At 41.1% G+C, this 20,313-nt stretch overlaps 1 protein-coding gene across 2 annotated transcripts in view; it reads right to left on the bottom strand.

The window, feature by feature from the left end:
* Nucleotides 1–17,068, bottom strand: part of BOD1L1 (biorientation of chromosomes in cell division 1 like 1) — a 36,293-nt gene extending 19,225 nt beyond the window's left edge. For both annotated transcript variants that reach the window (XM_054292458.1, XM_054292466.1), the window contains exons 1-10: nt 16,874–17,068; nt 16,353–16,477; nt 14,910–15,100; nt 13,145–13,744; nt 12,532–12,678; nt 11,054–11,217; nt 10,096–10,219; nt 9,601–9,745; nt 8,881–8,956; nt 1,884–7,998 (exon numbers count right to left, since the gene is read on the bottom strand). In XM_054292458.1, coding sequence (XP_054148433.1) covers nt 1,884–7,998; nt 8,881–8,956; nt 9,601–9,745; nt 10,096–10,219; nt 11,054–11,217; nt 12,532–12,678; nt 13,145–13,744; nt 14,910–15,100; nt 16,353–16,477; nt 16,874–17,068 — 7,882 coding nt within the window. The remainder of the gene's footprint in view (nt 1–1,883; nt 7,999–8,880; nt 8,957–9,600; nt 9,746–10,095; nt 10,220–11,053; nt 11,218–12,531; nt 12,679–13,144; nt 13,745–14,909; nt 15,101–16,352; nt 16,478–16,873) is intronic.
* Between the last annotated feature and the right edge of the window lie 3,245 nt (nt 17,069–20,313).

Here is a 20,313-nt window from a genome sequence, read left to right as displayed (position 1 = left end):
AACACAAGTACTGCTATGTTCTCCTTAAATACAAAAGGTTTGGAAAATATGGGGTATCAGGATTTACCACAGCTTACTTACGAATTCTGACTTTGGTCTTTTTTCTTGCTTATTTATGAATTCTAACTTTGGTTTTTACTTTTTGCTTTTCCTTCAAAAAGAAACCATCAACAGATTTTTTAGGTCAAATTCCAAACAGCAAACTACCTCTGTATTAATAAATGCAGAGCTAAGAGTTAATACTAATGACATATTTTGTTTTAAGTGACAATTAGGTCCAAATCTATCAGCTCTACAACTACAACCACAACCACTGAAAATGTTCAATTTCTACAGAGACTGAAAACTCAGTAGCTCCTGTTAGCATCAACACAGTTTCAGAAAATCATAAACCCCTTTCCCATTTCATTCCCCAGGGGAACAACTGTATGCTTGTAACACCTTAAGAACAGGCCATGGCAACAGCAGTCACATGAGTTTCACAACATTTCTTTAAAATCTATTTCAGAACCCTGTTTGGACAGCTCTTCTAAACAAAGAGAAATAGTTACAACATGATAATTCACCAATGATGCATGCAAAATGATTAAATTATGGTTGCAATCCACAGAATAAGTACCATTACCATTTATAAAAGCTACATCAATGGACAACAAGGATTGAGGCGAGCACTGAGATAGGAATACGTTACTGCGCAATATTTTACACTTTCATGGCTCATTTGACTCTTGTATAAACAGCAAATAACATTTTTCAAGCTTACTACACCAGCATCTTTCCTAGAAAAATTCCTAAAATCCCAAAATCTGCAGAGACTGCTCTCTTAACCCAATGTCAATAAAACTGGAGAATAAAGCCAGCCTTTAATAAACTGGACCTAAATCCACATTAAATTTTTTTAAATTATAGCAAAGACAGACACGAGAAGGAAAAGATTAAAAAATAGTACTTGAGCAGCATCATTACACTTCCTGTGGCATAAACACATTTTTCTACAGTTTAAAATTTATAATGAAGTCACAACTTTGACTTCATTACAGCATCTACGTACTTCATCATTGTTCAAAAAAATTGGTGCTTCAGCTACTTCAGAGGGTTAAATACATGCAAGGTTAAAAATAGTAGGATGTTCATTACACTGTATTTTAGGAACCAGCAACCATGCAGATTCACTTCAAATGCTAGTGTAGAAAAATAGATCTGGATATAGAGTATGATATCCTTCATGCCATATACTCATATAATTTTCTATTGAAAATAGACATCTATTGCACACTTAAAATACTTATTTAGGATAACTGGCTAATTCCTTTGTAACACAAAGCAGAACCATTTCAAGTACATTCATAAGACAAAATTAAGTGTAATACAGTGAATCTGAACATGATCACTAAATAATAACCCAGAGAAAATCTGCAGCTATGACTAAGGGTGGCCAATCTCAATCTTCAAAATTATTATGAAGTTACCTTTCTAAAATGATGAACATATATCAAAATGACATGCATCCTCTTTCCTAAAAAACTTTTTGAATTTCATAACACACTAATAACAAAACCCATGTGTACCTTCATAATAATTACCCCTTGCAAATAACTTTATATATATTGGCTGGCAACTTTAAGTCAATGTATTTTAGTAATTTCTTGCACTCTAATATTTGTTCTCCGACACAGCTCAGGTAATTGTGCTCAGTTAGTCTTGTTTGCCCAGAATCACACGCTTATTTATTTGTCACCAATTCTTAAGTGTATTAACAGCCATTCTGCAACTAACAAAGAAGTGAGGTATATTTGAACCGTATAAGTTATTCCTAACTATAATGTTCATTCATTTATGACAACTTACAAACTCAAGAATTAAAAACAAACATAAATGCTCACCTGAATTAAAGGTTGCATTACTTTTCTGAACAGTAACTTCAGTGCCAGTATCACCTGTTTTGACCAAGCTGGTTTTGTCATCACTGTCACATAGCTTTTCTACAGGCAACGAAGTGAGGTCCCTTTTCTTCCCTAGTTTTGCTTCTGTTGTTACTTCACCATGGTTGGTGTTCACAGTCACTTCATTTGCAGAAACTAAGGAAAGAGCCTGTGTCTTAGGCAGGGAAGTCCTTACTTCAGGTGAGTCACTTTCTAGAAGTACATTTGAATTTAATTGATAGTTTACATTCTTTACAGCTTCACTCTCTTTCACTGCTTCTGAAATCGTACTGGAGAGTTCCGATGTGTCGTCCTCGTGCAAAACATCTTCTGCTTGCTCATCATCCCCACCTGCCTCTGGGGAAGGGCTCTTAGCAGTCTCTGTACTAATCTCCACACAAAGGGCCTCATCTACACTCATGAGGTTCACTGCATTTTCATCTGCTTCTGTGATTTCACTGTCTACTGTGGCCTGAGATGCTGCTGATTCTGTCCTCACCCCACTCTCATGTGTCTCGTTCTCTCTCCCAATAACAAGCAAAGAATTCTCGCTTTTTTCTTGACCTGTAGTTGAAAGCATGCATTCAATCTGGTTAGCAGTATCAAAAATTTCTTCACTTTTGTCTTTCACTTCTGTGCTCTCAGCAGGAAGTTGATTTTCTTCAATGACTGCAAAGGTGAAGAGACTATCACATTCTTCCATTGTGCTCAGAGTGATCACTGCCCCCTCCTCCTTATCTTCTCCATTTGAAGCAGTGTGTTGATCTTCACTGTCAGTTGCAACTCTTAGCACAGGAGCTCCACATTCTCCCACAATTATCACAGAACCTTTGTTTTTCCCATCTGCATTGAAAGCAGTTAGTCCAAACTGTTCATCTACAGTTGCAGTGGTCTCCACTACCCTACATTCCTCTGATGCATTTGGAGAGAGAATGGCACCTTCATCTCCTGCTACGATGAGCTGACTTTCAGCTTGTGGTGCTGCACTGATCAAGAGTATCTCACATTCTTCCGTCATGCTTGTAGTGATCATAGCAGCTTCGTATCTTCCTTCTGTTTCTGAAGCAGTGAGTTTGTTTTCATCTTGCACAGCTACACTAGACATAGGAGCTTCAAAACATTCTGCTGAACTTGTAGAGATCATTAATGTTTCATTCTTTGACTCCGTGTCTGAGATATGTTGAATCACCTCTTCTGTGACTTCACTTGACATTAGGATTACTTGTTCTTCCACAACACTTGTGGAGATCATGGCACACTCATCCTTTTCTTCCTTCCCACTAGCAGTTGGGTGACTTCCATCATCACCATTATCATCTCCTCCTGTGCTGGATTCACTAGGCATGGGAACCTCATACACCTCCATATCTACGGAAACCATGGTATTCTCATTTATTTCTTCTGTTTTCACTGAGGGGATCTGACCATCATATTCAATAGCTGCACTTGACACAGGAGCCTCAAATTCCTCCACAATACTGGTGGAAATCATAGCACACTCATCTTTCTCCTGCTTACTGCTGGAAGTATTCACACACTCTTTAAACTCTGCAGCTGTGCTGGGCATAGGCACTGTGTCTTCAGAGTCTATTAAGATCATAGAGTTTTCCCCACTTTCATTTACTCTTGCAACAGCAAGTGGACCCTCTTCAGCATCTGTGGCTGAATGTAAAGGAGCATCTTCCACTGTGCTGGTAGAGATTACATCACCTTTTACCTTTACTTCTCTGTCAGCAGGAGTAAGAGAAGCCTCATCCTTTGGAACAGCACTACTTATAGAGGCATCAAGTCCTCTGCTGTCAAAGGAAGTCATGGCATTCTCATGTTTATCTTCAGCACCAAACTGTGTCTTATCTTGCACGGCCATAGCACTAGTCATGGGACCCTCACATTCCCCAGCATCTGAGGGAAGCAAGGTACCTTCATGCTTTCCTGTCTGTGCAGCTAAGGCACCCTCATCTGCAGCACTTGCACTGGTCACACTGCTTTCAACAATGCCTTTGTCACTTCTGCCGTCTGTGCCACAATTAGCTTCTTTCTCTGCGCTTGTCATGCTGTCGACAGTAAGCTTATTTGTATCTGTGCCAGCCACTCCTGACTCAGCTTCCATTTGTTCAGCAACTATGCAGATAATGGAACTTTCACCTTCTTCTGCACTGATACAAATTAGTGCACTTTCACTTTCCACTCCTGTACAAGTAGAAGCATGCTCATTTTCTTCATTTCCTCTTCCTGTACTGCTCACGATGTCCTCACCTTCTTCATCCTCTTCTTTTGAGCCTGTACTAGTCACAAAACCTTCATCATCACACAGACCTACACTGACTGTAGTGATACTGGTTTCTTCCTTTGCCCTTGTACTGTCCATTAGACTTTCACATTTTTCAGTTTCTAAACAAACTACAAATCCCTCATTGCTGTCTTCTATCCCTGTGCAGACTGCTGAAATTTCAGCATCATCCTCTGGGGTTATGCCTGTGCTGGTCACTGCACTTTCACCATTTACAATATCCTCAGATTTGTCACCGCTAGTTCCAGCTGTGGCACTGTTGTCTGTGACCACTGCAACACATGCACCAGTTACGGTACTTTCTCCTTGGGTATCTGTACCAGTCACAGAGCAGACAATGAAGTTATGACCTCTTTCTTCTGCACCTGTGCAAGTCACAGTACTTTCATGTTCTTTTACTTGGCCAGCTGTAACATTGCCCCTAAATTCACCTGAATTATCACCACTGGTTGACCCTTCACCTGTTTCTGTCCCTGCACTAGTTACAGCTCCATCGCTCTCCATTTCACCTAAGCAGGACACAGAGCTTTCCAATTTGCCTGTATCTACACAAGTTGAGGTCTTTGGCTTTTCTTCAGAGCCTGCACTAGTCACAGCATCATCTTTTTCTTCTGTCCCAGCACTATTTACACTGTCTTCGATTTCCACTCCACTTGGGTTCACTAAATCCTTACCACCTTCTTCTGCATCAACCATGGTAGAGTCGCCATTTGCTTCTCCTTCTGTACTTGTTAGGAAGCTTTCACTTTCTGCTAATCCTTCAGTGACAACACTGCCACCACCTTCTTCGGCTGCTGCAACAGTACAGTCACCAACATCTGCTCCTGTGACAGAACTGCAGTCCTCACTACGTTTTACCCATATGCCTGTTGTGAAACCTTCATCAGCTTCTATGCTTGTGCAGATTACTGTCACCTCACCTTCTTCTGAGCAAGTGGGTGTAGCATCACTGTCCTTTCCAGAATGTGATGTACCCTCAGCTCCTTCTCCTCCTGTACTAGCTGCCATTGAAGTGCTCTCAATGATCTTTTCTGTACTAGTTCCTATTGCACTGGCAGGAGTTTTTTGTAGGCTGCTATACAACAAACTAAGTTTACTACTTCCTGCACTGGTACCTACAGCATTGCTTTCATTTTTGTCCATGCCAACCACATTAGTCCCTTCTTGCCCATTGGCTAAAACAGAGCCTTTGAAACTTTCCTCAGGAACTCCTTCAGGCACTAAAACGGAGGAAGACTGGATCATATTATCAGCGTCATGCACCTTATTCTTTTCCACACTATCCATTACTGTGCTTCTTTCTCCCTTTGTGGAAGGATCTATATTCAAGCACTCTCTTCCTTTTCTTCTTGTAAGTTCTTTTGTTGTTACATCTCCATGATCTTCAGTTTTGCCAGACATCATGTTTCCCTCTTTTCTTTTTAACTTCCTTTTTTGAGAGCCATCTGACTTTGCTGCTTCATTGCAATCTTCTCGCCTACACAGCCCAGCTGTACTGTCTTCCCTTGCCTGTTCATCAGGCCGGGACACCTCATTCACTTTTCCCGTACTGTTTGCCACGACGGTATTATCACTATCTTTCATGACAGAGCTTGGCACTGCACGATCTTGCTCCATGTATACAACCTGTGCTGTGTCATTCTTCATAAGAAAAGCATCTTGCAATAAGGAAGTTCCCTCTGAATTGTGGCATTCTTTAGACACAGTACCTAAAGAATCTGTAGAATCTGACATATCCATATCTATGGACTTTGCATCAGCAGCATCTTCTCTTGAAGAATTAATTGCTAAAGGAACATCATCTGAATTAGAATTTATCACAGTTTTTAAATTCTTTGGTCTTCTGCTATCTTTTGAAGCCTGATCCTTACTGGATGCATTCTTTAAGATTCTACCACTTGTTTCATACACAGTACTTGTTTTGTAAGCCCCTTGTTTACTGGGACCTTGAGCCATGGAAGCTTTTTTGGACAAAGGGTCTAAGGCACCAACTTGTTTATTAGAAGTATCTTGTTCAACAGTTTTTTCAGCTGCAGGCAGAAACTGTGATTCACAAGCTACAGGATCTGCCAAGCTGTGTTTTAACTCCTTATTTGAAATAGAACGAGATACTTTTTGTTTTACTGCACACTTGGCATCTGTAGCATGGAGAGAGTTTTGAATGTTTTTTCCATCAATATTAGATGCTTCCTGTGCTTTTGTTTTTTTCAAATCAAGTTCAATCAGCTCTTCCTCATGACCAGCATGCAAGTCATCATTATTCATAGTTGCCTTTTGAGGGGCTGGAACCTGGCTGCTTTCAGTTGCGCTAGCTGATTGCTTTCCCTCCTTAAGTAAATCTTGGTTTGATATACTGCCTTTCCTATTTTCACAGGAGACTTTCTTGCTTTGTTTTTTATCCACTGCCATTGTGACATTAGATAATCTTTCATGCCCACTATCCATTTCTTTAGTATCTTTATCTTCCAATTTGATGCTCTCTTCCTTCTTCCTTATTTCCTTGTTGCTGTGCTTTAAGTTTCTGCTTTTATGACCTTCAGCAGAGAACCTTCTTTCTAGTTTGGAATTACTTAAGTCTTTATCACCTCTGTATTTCTCTTTTACAGCCCCTTTTTCTCCAGAATGTAACTTAACTCTGTGACTAAAGTCTTTTTGTGATCCCTGAGTTGACTGTGGGCCACTTGCAAGCTGAAACTCAGCACCACTCTCCTCCAAACTTTTATCTTCATTCCTGGATTTCTGCTGTTTATCTGAATCATTGTCTTCCATGCTCTTATCTTTGTCTAGCTTCTGTCCAGTGTCTTGTTTTGTTAATTCTTGTAATTCTGTTTCAGATGCTTTGAACTGTTTACTATGACTCTTTGACTTGGATTTTAACAAAATCTTGTCTTCTGCAAGGCTCTTAGATCTTCGTCTGTCTTTATGAACACCATCTTCAAGTTTTACATTACTATCAGAGTTAGTTGATTCTATTTCACGTTTATCCTCTGAGTAGCTTTCACTCCTTCTGTGTGATGCTGAACCAGGTTGTTTTGAGGCACTTAGGGAATCCTTCTGTGGCTTAGAATCACTCAAGGACCTTTTGGTCTTGCATTCTGCTCTCGGTTTGTCTGTTGAGAGATGTCTGTCTTTTTTGTTTTCCTTCCGCAGCAATTCTTCAGCTTTTAAGGTTGATTCAGAGGGGTTTTTTCCATCTTTCCCTGTTACTGACACTTTCCGTTCACTTCGGTGTTTGCTTTTTCTTTCACTTTTGTCATCTGAGGAAACCTTTATTTGTTGATTATGTTTCTGGCCACCATCCTCTCCTTTCAAACTTCGCTCAAATGAATGAAGTTCAACATCTTCACCTGATTTGTGAATACCATCTCCTTTATATTTGTGCTTTAAAGGAAGTTTATCTTCTAAAGCAGTTCTTTCCTTTTCATTTTTATCTCTGTAAGACTTGGCTTCTTTTTTGGCAGAATTTCTCATATGTTGAATTTCTGTGTCAGTATCTTTTTTGGGATGTTTTTCATTCTTAGATATGGATTTCTGCTTCTGCGATTCTTCAGTATTGACTTCTGCTTTATCCAGTTGTTTTTTTGGATCCCTTGTTTCGCTGTCCTGCTGAGCTCCATCAGCATGAAGAGAAGTGGAAGTTTTTCTTTTATGTTCTTTTTCTGCTTTAGAATCACTTTTGCTTTCCTCAGCCAAATGCCCCCAATCTGAAAGTCTTCTAAGTTGTTTACAGACTTCATTTTTTCCATGATTGTGCTTCAATTCTTTGGAAGAATTTTTTTCAGAGGTCTACAAAAGAGATTTTTAAAGAATATATATAAGTACACATTACACAGTTCCCTCACTAATGTGCCTGAACAGAACTGACAAGCACAAATTCTTGAAAAAACCTTAATACAATAGGGAATATACTTAATATTGTAATAAAAATTCATTATAGCCAGGAAATGAAAATTGCCATTTTTCTTTCAGCTATCTGCTATAGTGGAAAAATTGAAAGCGGAAGAAGTTATCCTTAAGCTGTCTGAACTTTATTATTTTTTCTTCATAAGGTAATTTTTCTAAAATGACTTTAAAAGGTTTTTGAATAGACAATTACAATTTCAAGTACTCTGTAAGCTACCTTAAATAGCTATTATGCTGTCTCGTAAAACAAAACTGTAGCTAAAAATCTGAAACTGAACAACACATCAAAACTTAAAGATACATGTAGACTTCTACTTGAACTTCCACACCACCTTTTTTAGTTTAAACAATTTTATTCATAAAATTCTCACCATAATTTTCTTTCCTTTTGTGGTGGAGCACAGTCAGTTTTCCTTTCACTTTCCAGTGAGAAGTTAAAACAGACCAAGCTCAAGTCTTTGCATATAAAAGACACTGCTCTTTTTAAAAACCCAGCATGCTTCATAGATTAGGGCTCAAACTGCATCTCAGATTCTACTACAACATGCATCAGCACTGAATACACAGACCACATTTCAGTGGCTATTGCAATTCAGAAAACATTACTACAGTGATGTCAGATCCCTAATACAACTGAAGGAACATGCAGGGAAAAACTTATGAGTGAGAACGAATGCAATTATATGCAGTTTGGTGTGTACATATGAAAGAGTACCATCAGAATTAAAGGGAAGATTGGAAGATTTATACCTATGAGACACATACCTCATTTGTCTTTTGCATTTCTTTAGAATCTTCTTCAGATGGCTCATTTTTCTTTCTGCAGCTATCTTCACCATGCCTGAAACAGGTATTTGGACAATTTAACAAAGAACAACTGGTACCAGCCTAACGCTGCTTTGCAAACTTTCTGCATTCAAAGCTGAATGCGAGAGAAATGCCTGCTAAAAATACAGAAACAGAGCATGATCACCAAACTTCTGACTAATGCACCCAGGCTTTTTTCTCTTATAAAATTATATATATCAGCTTCAAAAATACCCTGAATACCAGTGCTTTTAAGCAATATTAGGATGACAGTAGTACTGTTGTTGTCCTAATATGGGTAAAAGTCCTCCTTGCCCCATATCTACCTATATGTAGACAGTTATGTACAAATGTACATATCTACATGAAACATCTATCTAAAGATGAAGCCAACCTGACTTGCCTATTAGACTCACAAACATGTAAGAGCTCTCCATTCTCATGTCTTTATTACCATTCTGTGAAAAACCACAAAGACTGCTACTGAGCTGCAACATATTTAATCAGTTGTAATTTTTCTGCTAGAATTTCATGCTTATTAGCAACAATATTATGCAAATATTTAAAGAAAAAATTTTTTAAATGGATAAGGCTAAGTAGAAAGTAGAAAAGAACCTTTCCAATCTGCAAAAATGAATGTTCAAAACATTAAGTCCTTTTGAGCAAATACGTAAATACCTTGAATCTCTTTTTCTTTTTCTGCTCAGGGCCACTTTTTTTTCCAAAAATTTCTGTTCTTTAAGCACATCCTTAATGCTGGTACCAGCTGTTTTTGACTCTAGACTTTTTGATGAAGGTTCTTCTAATTGCAAGCCACTTTTTCCTAAAATAATACACAAACGGTGAAACACATACACATCATTATATTAGAGTTTCAGCTATAAACATGACAGAAAGCAGTACAGAGAGTACTAAGGCATAGCAGAGAATAGCAGTTAGGTGTTAATTAAGCTTAAGTAGTGCAATGAATATATGAAAAAGTGAAGAAGAAATTCTGTATTAATTCTTTGCATTATAATTTTTTCTGTTACATCACTGTTGAGATGTTGGGTTATTAAGGGAAGGAAATGACTATAGCCCTATATGACCATTATTCAAAGAGGAATGTTTTATTCTACGGAGGGTAAGCGAGAGCAGGGTGGTGTGGGCCACACAAAGCTTTTCCTCTCATACCTTTAACATTCTGATTTCCAGTTTTTAGGGATTTTGTCTTTTCTGCAGCCTTCTGTTTACGTTTTTCTTCAAGTCTCTCTCTGTTAATTCGTCTTCTGAGGAGTCTCTCCTCTTTTTCTTTGGCCTAGAGATACAGAACCAAGGTAAACGATTTATCATTAGGTTAAAGAGCATTCTTTGACTACAAATATAAGTCTAAACCCCATAGAAAACAGAACACAGTAGCTTACAGAAAACTAAAACATAAATACACCTTAGAAATCATACAAAAGTTAATGGAATCCTCTAATATTTTTGTGAAGGTAAATTAGCTGAGTTCCAGAATTTCCTTGCTGCTCAACACTGCAGACTGAAGCTCTGCAACGTTCTCAAAGAATGTATTTTTTCTCTGATGTACATACAATATATACATATTTATTATAGGTATAAATATATGCATCTGGCCAACAGAGAAATCTAAAAGAACTGCTGCTCCCTCTTCTGTCTGCTGGCCCTTCTGCTACAGAACAGAGTGCACATGCTTAAATCTGTTTCCATTCTCAGCGACTGCAGACTTGCTACAAACTACTGATTTCATGGTCAGCAAGGACTACATTTGTTAAGTGCTGGGGTAATGAAGTAGCCTGCAGTACTCTACACAAGCCTGATCTACCAAAAAACCGTGCTGAAGGCAGGCTGCAGGTAGATATGCTACTTTTTTCATCCATATTGTTGCAGTATTTTGTGTGGACTATCATTGCTTTCACTGCCAGAAGCCTTCTAACTATAACCAGATCGTGCCATATTGACAGAAACCTGAAGACAGGGCAGCTGTAGTATAAGGATTAAAAGAAAAATCCCTGAAGAGAGAAGAAACTGAAGACTCCCCCTTGCACAAACCATCACCAAACCAGCAGTGGAATTTCTGCTCTAAGAAGTTTTGGGGCAGGGACGTGAGCAGTAGCACAGGGGCACTCACAATGGACTGCCGGCGCTGCTCCACGGTTCGCTCATCGTCGGAGTCACTGAAGTACTTGGAGTAGAGGAACGGCTTGCGCACGTACGCGTGGCGCACGGGCTTGGCTCTCCCATCGCTCAGCTCCTGCGGCTTCGTCTTACTTTGGCTGCTTTTCTCCTCTTCATCTAAACAAAGGTTGGTCAGGGTAGAGTATATTGATAAATTAGGCCAGTGCTTTCAGCATAACTTTTGAGAAGGCAAAATTACTCAAAACGTATCAACCGTTATTTACCCTAAAACCATGAACAGTCAAATTAAATCCTTTTAGTATCAAAATATCACCAGATTATGAAAAAATCAAAGTGCATTGATGTGTTTGTGTATATCATTCAGCCAAAAAATTGCACAACACAAGCCCATTAATAAACCAGGACGCAACAACTGGGCTTACCCCTCTTGCCTCTAGTCCCACTGCCCCTTTGCACATAGTATTTAGTAGCTAGCTATGCATGAGAAGTCAATATAATTTCTGCTATGCATTAAATTCTAGCTCTCCCCACACCAAAAATACCAGTACAGTATTTCAGCACATAAAAACTAGCTGGCCTACTGAAATACATACAAAAAACACACTGTTGCTTACACACATCTAAGTATTAATCAAGTAAAAATAAATAAATATATTCCAGTTTTATCAGTATTACTAGATATAGTGCAATACTGTACAAATTATTTGTATTCATCAAATGTACTTAAGGCTTGCCTTCATTTCATTAATATTTAGTCATAACTAACACAATCTGTCATGTTTCAAAGTAAGACCAAAGCCAGAGAATACACAAGTGATTCAGTGCTTCTAAATTAGATTTTTAGAATATAACCTAGAAGCAGAAAAGGTAAGCTGTGAGCATACTTGAGAGAACTCATTCAGGTACTAAGGCATTCTGCATTATAAGGTGGAAAGTTTTATTAACCACAGAAATGAAAAAGTCTGTACTACACAGGGAGAACACAAAAAGGCAACACAATCAGTGAAACGACTTGGTGTTTCTGAACTTTTAAAACTAGATCCATTCCTGTTCTTTCTACTGTGGCCAAGCTCCTGAACCCTAAAGCTCTAAACCCAGTATGTCAGCTACAAAGTCAGCTACAACCACAAAGCACCCCAGGTGTTACTCCAAGTTCATGGCAGATGGGAGAGGAAGAAAGCCCACAGAACAGTGACATTCACCATTAAGTGCTTTTGTCACCTATGTAATACTGCAGCATAAAAAAGATTTACAATGTTTACAATATACTATATTATATGAATAAAAATATTAAAAAAAGTAAACCCACTACTCATCTTTTGCAACTGCACAAATATCATTCAGTTCACATTCAAAGCCTCTCCCATAGGTAGGTACAATATCGCAAACCCTCACATTTACAACGTGGTGCACTCAACAAAAGCATTACATACTCCTTATTGCCAGTTAACAATGTAATTATATTACCACCTGATGTGATCTCCCCCTCTTCAGTACTGTCAGAAATTACAGGCTCCTCTTCGCTCTCCTCTTCAAAGGAAGAAAGGTCACTGGTGTGGACAGAGCTGACCGTGATGTCACTGAGTACATCCATATCTGAATCTATTAACATGTTTTCTTGCAAAGGAAAAAGTAAAAACAAAGAGCTGTAAGGCAGCACACTGAGTCTGTTAAACTTTTCCTACCAAAACTTCAACTTTGTCACTGAAAACAAAACTATGTTAAGAATTAGAAATAAGAAAACAAAATTATAACACTGTAATGACATGACCAGGCTAACTCTGGTTTATTCAAAACAAAAATCACTGAGGCAGAACTATGAACTTTAAATGAGGACTGAAATTGTTGAGAGAACTTGCCAAATTAAGATGACCAATCACATAGCTGAGAAATCAAAGGTCATCTGACTCCTAATTCAGCTACCTCAGTTAAGAGACGGATCAAATCCAATTGTCATTAGCAGACCACTTTGCCAGAACTAGCAGAAAACTTACATTCCAAATATACTGATTCAACTCCTGAATTAACTTAAAAACCTCACTCCTTATCCCTATTTTGAGGAAGAGCATTGCCCATACCATACCTTCTTTAGTGCTTTCAGTTGTTTTGTGTTTATTGCTATTTTTTTCTGGAACTAAGTGTTTCACTGGTTCCGACTCTTTTGCTTGCTTTTCTTCTTTTGACTTTGGAGTATCATCACTTTTCCTTGAGTGATCAGATTTCTTGTCAAGCTTTTCCTTTTTTTCTTTTCTTCTTTCACTTTTTTCACTGCTCTCTGATTTCTTGTCAGATTTATCCAATAATTTACTCTTTACATCTTCACTTTCCTGTGGAATATCTTTACTTGTAAACATATTAGCATCCTTTGCTGAATTTTTTGTTTCTTCATTTTGGCAGGGAAGCTCATTTAAATCTTCACACTTTGCAAGTGTTTCAGCCCCTTCTCCAGAAAGGTCACAAATTGCTTTGTCTGGCAAGTCCTCTGCATTTCTCTCTTTATCAGTGCTACCATCCATACTCTGCTGAGATGAGAGTTTTTTTGCAACTTTGTCATTGTTCTTGGGATTGGAGGTCTCTGTTGAAGCCCTGGCAGCACTTGCTTCTTGATTAAGAGAAGTTATTGTTTCCAAAATGGACATTGCATCACTAGCTACATTAGCACTTGGAGTTGTAGCAGAGACACCTTGAATAGTAAGAAAGAAAACATTTTTACTTCACCATAGTTTCCGTAATTCTGTTCTGATAGAGGGTTAAACACGTGAAAAGAAACAGAATAAGCACTCTCTACAAAATACATATACCTAACTAAAATATTTGACTAATTCTGCCTTGAGAGATTTTGGCTAAAAAAAAAAAGAACTGAACAAAAATCTCCAAGATGTTGCATTCCTGCAGCAAACACCGTACAATTACTAGAGATCCATTTTGCTCTGTGACACACCACAGTTCCTGAGCTCTGCCTAGAGAAAGTGAGGATTGTCAATGGGAGGGACATCTGAGCACAGCCCTTGTTCAGCTTCACCAACATCCTAAGTAGGATGATGACTGTGGCTAAAATACTATGTATATAATATATATTCTATGTATATATATGTATATACACTGCAAGAGAAAGGCAGTAGCTCACACCTCTAATATCTCCATAAATGTAATGGAAAATTGACTCAGCATATGGACAGCATATATAACAACAGGATTATCAGAAATACCTTAGCACTCTTCTATCATTTTAGAACCAGCTCTGAACTTGGACAACTAGACTAGTACTACCTACTGCAGTTGACTTGTTAACCCATTTTAAAGGAAGTAGGCCTCACGGGAAAAAGGCATGGATTTAAATAAAGGTTACAAATACATGGATGGCTGCAGAGGCTCTCAGAACAGGAAAGAATAGACAATTATCTGCAGGAGTGTTCAGAAATTAATACAGGTAATATGAGGACCTTAGCCATCCAAATTTTATGACACACAGCAACTGCACAGTTAACTATCTCTTAAAGAATTCTCTCATCTCTACTGACAGACAAAAAAGTTGCATCATTCTTCTCTTACAGTCTAGGTCTTATCTGATTCTCTAATACTGAGACCAACTCTTCTCCTTACAATAAACTGATCCCTCATAATCTCAAGCAGAAGTGAAAGAGTGACATGGTCATAACAGCGTGACATCTCTTGTGCTTTCTACCTTTACACACAGAGTAAGAGACAAGTGTTCTGGCATACTGCCTGGAGCTTAGCTTGCTAATACTGATACTAACAACGTTATGGCAACAGAAAACCTAGTCAATGATCCTGCACTCCCAAACCCCATTGTTTTGTTAATAAACTACTCAGAAATAGCAGAATACCTTGTACTGTAACAGAAGCATCTGCTTTCTCCTCACTTGGAGACGCACTGGGGCCTGCCTCCTCTTTGTGATTCAATGTGGCTAAAAATTCATGGACAGCTTTTTCCACCTGAGGTCTGAATGTGTGGTTGATCTTTGGGTCCACAACCTGAGAAATAATTCTGTCAATTCCCGATTCCAACATTCCAGACCTGGAACAAAGTTACATAAATTAGTATGAAAAATTAGTTTTTAATAACATATTAATGAAATATGATCATTTAGATGTGCTCCAATGAAGCACTAATGTTTTCTGAGCATTCTCACAGCTATGCATTTAGCCTGTGCCTTACTTGTAAGAAAAAACGTGCTAGAGAAAAAAAAACAATCCAAGCATAGGGAATTAATCCAACAAGCAGCCTGTTGCTATATGATTAGTGGTCACATTTAAAAGTGTTATCTAACTGCAAAAAACATATTTTGGAAAAAATTTAGAAGAAACCTTGTATCACCAATTACCATAGCAAAAAAGAGATGAATTATAGATGGCATGAGGCATAAATAACTACTGAACTACTGGTCACTACCCTAAGTTACTCTCTGCCCAGTATAAGGTGGCAAGTTCTGCAGCTTTATAGAACACATTTAATCTTCAGTAAAATAAAACAGAAAAGAAAACCCACAGCTATAAAGCTTATCTCTTTATACCCCTTGTAGTCTTCTGTTGGACACATGCTACCTCTTGTTGTCATTGCTTCTTTACCAACAAAGAACAGTTGCTCTCCTCCCTACAAACCAAACAGGCCTCAGTACAAGTTACCAATGGTACCACCACAGCACAAGTGATTAAGTTTGTCCCCAAATCCATGGTTTGACCCAATTTAATGGCCAAACTCATGGTACCTTGAAAAAATTTCTTAATGTCTCTTGTGAGTCTAAAATTTGAGAAGAAAGACTGGAGGAACCTTCATGAAATACTGTAATACAAGTTAAACTGTCTGACATAATTTTAACCTAACACCAGTTCTTAAAATCTCTTCTCTGTCCAGCCAGATTTAAATCCATTTTTCTATTTCATGAGTTTAGCTTTATACTTTGCAGAGTTTAGTCTGGGGAATGTTTCTCCTTAGCTCTAAAAATGATAACTGCAATTTTATTAAAACCTCCCTTAAAAGAAAAAGTAAAGGTAGCCTTTAGCTAGGGTTACATCTCAAGTCAAAATCGAGGTCCCCTCCCTGCATAAACTTGGATCAGATCAAAGAACATCTGCAGTCTCATTCTGACTAATACTGATGGAGAGTTACTACCCCCAGTAGTAACTTTTTAAACACTGAAAGAGGAAAACAACCCAACTTCTTCAGAAGTGTCTCTGAAGAAAGCAACCCACTTTACATTGACCCAGACCCTCTGTCACCTATCACAGCACACGGGCATGTTCAGAGAAATCCCAGAACTGTAACTTACTTGAGAACCTGCTGTCTAATGTTATTTCTCAGCTGGTTCTTGTTGAGATGAGGGCTCCAAGTATGAGTTGCCAAGTGGTTGGAAACAAAGTTGTCAACGCGCTGTCTCAAATTCTGGTAGGCAGGCTAGAAAGCAACAGCAGAGATGTTGGACAGGGAGCATCATGAAAGCGGCTGGTTATCCTCCCGGAGGCCAGGCTGGTACAGCGGGAGCCCCGGTCGGACCCCCGGTGCTGTGCGGGCGCAGCCGCTGCCCTGCGGATTCAGCGCGTTAAACGCTGCCCGGCCGCTGCCCGCGCGAACCGGCTGTGTGTGACCGTGCGTGGCCGGCCGGCCAGCCGCGCTCCCCACGCAACACGGGGCTCCAGCTCTGCCCCGGCCGCGAGCGGAGCCGGAGCCCCACGCGGGCCCAGCGGCCGCTCCGCCCCGCCGAGCGCGCTGCCCCGGACCGGGCCCGTCCCCGATCGGCCACAGCCCGGGGCGCTGGGACCCCCCCGAGCCTCCGGTCCCGCCCGCCCGCACCTTGGTGTCCACGTCGGCCAAGCAGTCGCGGCGGAACTGGTCGAAGAGCCCCTGGCTCTTGAGGTGGTTAACGATCATGGAGACCAGCTCGGGCTCGGCCGTGCCGCCCCCCGCGCCGGCCCCGGCCCCCGGCAGCGGCGGCGGCTGCTGAGGGGGCGGCGGCGGGGGCGGCGGGGGCTGGGGGTTGGTGGCCATGGGGGCGGCGGGGCGGCGGCTGCTGCCGGCGGTGCCGGCCGGGCCCCGGGACGGGGCTGCTCAGCGAGCAGCGGCGGCGCTGACCCCGGAAGCGGAAGGGGACGGCGGGAGGAAGCGGCGCGGGGGGAGGCGGAGGCGCCGCCGCCGAGAGCGGCGCCATCGGCGCGGGACGAGCACTGGCGGGGCCGCGCGCAGCCGCCGCGGGCCCTGCACAGGGGCGGAGGGGGCGGAGCCGCTCGCGGCCCCCGGGCCGGTGCGACCCCGACCCGCCGGGCTGAGGGGGGAGAGGAGCGGCCGCGGCGCCGCTCGGCCTCCGCCCGCCGCGCCCACGGTCTCCCGCGTGGCGCGGCCGCCGCTGGGCGCTGCGGGCACCGCGGGCGCGCCCCTCTCCCCGGCCGCCCCGCGCCGCTGCCGCACTCCCGGCGGCGAGCCCCGGCCCCGCCCTGCGGCCCGCCCCTTCCTGCGCCCGCCGCCATCACCGTGCGGGCGGCGCCGCGCGCTTCCTCCCTCAGGGGCGGGGCGGGGCGGGGCCGGCGCGGGGCGGGGCGGGGCGGGGCGGGGCCGCGCGGGGTCACCGGCAGCGGGGCGGGACCATCGGGATCATCGGGATCATCGGGATCATCGGGATCTGCGGGATCTGCGGGTGCGGGTGCGGGTGCGGGTGCCGCTTGGGACGACTGCGGGCTGTTCTGGGGCACTGGCGGTGTAACAGGCACTGCCTCCGCTCCCGCCCCGTCCGGCCTCAGGAGCCGCTGTCGCCGCACCCCTGGAGAAGGCGGCTGGAAGATGATGCTTAAAATACTTGAATTGAAACTTGCCGCCTTTACACATCAGTGTATTCTGACGTGCTCTTGTGAAAGAAATGTTTTCAACCCATTTCTTGTTTCCTGGTTACCTTCTTAGCAGTTGTTTTTCATGTGACAGTGTTACGGTCACCACTGTCCAATGTGCTGAGGCAAGGAATATTAGATAAGTTATTAGATATTAGATATATATCCCAATACATTTCTAATACTAGATATTAGAAAACATTTTTCACTTTTCATATTTTTCATATTTTGGGTGGTCAGGCGTTGCCATGGGCTGCCCAGCAAGGTAGTGGAGCTGCCGTCCCTGGAATTGTTTGAGGCATCTGGACCTGGTGCTGTGTGATACAATTTAACCTGTAGCCCCTGCTGTATGTGTCTACCAACTGGTTAAAACTAAAGTTGCTTTTGCATTCTCTTTTAGGACAGTCTAACTTTTAAATATTTTGGCATATATTTAATACATAAAGTCTCAGTAAGTTTCATCATGTCTTCTAAGTAAAGTAGACAGCAGATGTAGTTCCAGATGCAGTTCCTAAACTTCAAGCAATATTTAAATTGCTGAGAAAATACTAAGATATGAGACAAACAGAAATGAAATGTATATGATATTGTGGGAACAAATTGTTACATGACTTCAGGCTGGACAAGTATTTGAAAGAACAAGTCACAAAATTCAGGGAAGGTGCTTGTGGTTCAGAATCCCTGCTCTGTAGGGGACTGGGAAGATATTTTTTTCTTTCTGGCTCTACGCTTGCTTTTTGTCCCTGAATATGAGAACTTCTCCAGGGCTGGGCACAGCCATTTCAGCCATTGCTGTCACGTCAGCAAGCCATGCATCTTGTGATTTCAGATTAACATATTTTTGCCTCATGTTTTGTCTCATTTTTGTCTAACTGGGGGCACAAATGGCATGATTTTCACCTGAAGCAGAAATAGGAATAAAATACTATGATGAATTTGGAAATACTGTTGCTTGTAGTAGCATAAATAAAAATAAAACACTGGCAATAGCTCACTCTTTTTTAGACAATGTTGCAGAAATGTTATTCTGTGGATGCCTATTACAAGTGTCAAATTCAGAGTGGCCAAAGTGCCCAGCTGATTCTGAGTGTTCATAGATTTAAACTCTCTTGAGGTCAGTTTATACCATAATTGATACAACTGGTAACTGAACTTGACAGGTTAGTTGATGTTTTCTGGTTTCTGTTTTTCAGTGAAACACTTTGTGTGGTTTTTTCCTCAAAACTTCGTTCATGATGAGTATGCTGATAATGAATCTAAATTTATGAAGTAACTGAAATCCAGTTGACAGCTGGATTAAGAAGTAAAAAAAGAAGGTAAAAGTCCTTCACTTTGCATGGGAATCAAGGATTAATCTGAACAAATTTGGTAGTGATAGGAGATGCCCTTCCTCTATGATGAACTCTATTGCAAAATTCTGTGCTCTGCAAAGATAAAGTACTGCTGTCAGTACTGAGCCTACAAAGGTGATGTTCCTCTTTAACCACTGTCATCTTTTACAGACAAGGCTACACAGAAAGGGGAGCTCTTTAGTAACATTTTGAGTTCTGTAGTAAAAATCATGACTTTTCAACAGGAATAACTGAAATGCCTGAGAAGATTCTTGGATAGTAAAAGCTCTAAAGCTACCCAACAGCAACAAGAAATCTGTCCTGGATGAATTGCTCACTTCTTCTTCTACTTATGTGGTAACATGTCTGTGCCTTGCACCATCTGTGTTACCATCCATCTCTGAGGTTTATTATCTTTTAGTGTGTAGCTTATTGGTATGTTGTTTATTATGGCACGATAAACCCCAGAACTGTGGATGCTGAATTCATTTGTTGTATGAATGTGCATTGCCTGATGCATATTTCATTTTTGTTTCTCGCTGTGCATAAACAGTATACTTTTATGATTGTCTCTAGTTAGAGAAAGCCTCAGATTTTCTGGTGCTTACTGTTATGGAATTTTTCTAAAAAAAGGGCAAAATTATGCCTAGGAGCAGCAATAGTAATCACAATCTAGTGCACTGTGTTTTGGAGCAGCAGAGAAATGGTGCCAGCCTTGCTGAGGTTTTATGCTTCATCAATAACAGCATATGTGGCTCCAGCTGAGCTGCAGCATGAAATGCTGTAGTTGCAAGACCGAAATGTAGCCAAGGCACGGACTGTACCTTCAGCTGGGATGTGACTGCAGTGATGTCCATATCCTTACATGGGAATAGCTGCAGTAGATAAAATGTTATTGGACTGCCATAAATGGAGGATATGATTCTGCCATCCTTTTTTTTTGGTATGTAAATCAAAGCATTTAGATAAACTGTTGTTTAATGGTGCATGCCTGAAGTGCTCTTTCCGGCTTTGTAACCATGTTTCCTTCCAGGTCTCAGTCGTGTTTTTATTTGTTCAAACAGGTATATATATCTTTTATTTG

This window comes from Melozone crissalis, unplaced genomic scaffold (genome assembly GCF_028551555.1).
Source record: "Melozone crissalis strain CALT ecotype California unplaced genomic scaffold, PUWL_Pcris_2 ptg000006l_1, whole genome shotgun sequence".
In the NCBI taxonomy this organism is placed as follows: domain Eukaryota; kingdom Metazoa; phylum Chordata; class Aves; order Passeriformes; family Passerellidae; genus Melozone; species Melozone crissalis.
This window is presented reverse-complemented; position numbering and strand designations above follow the sequence as displayed.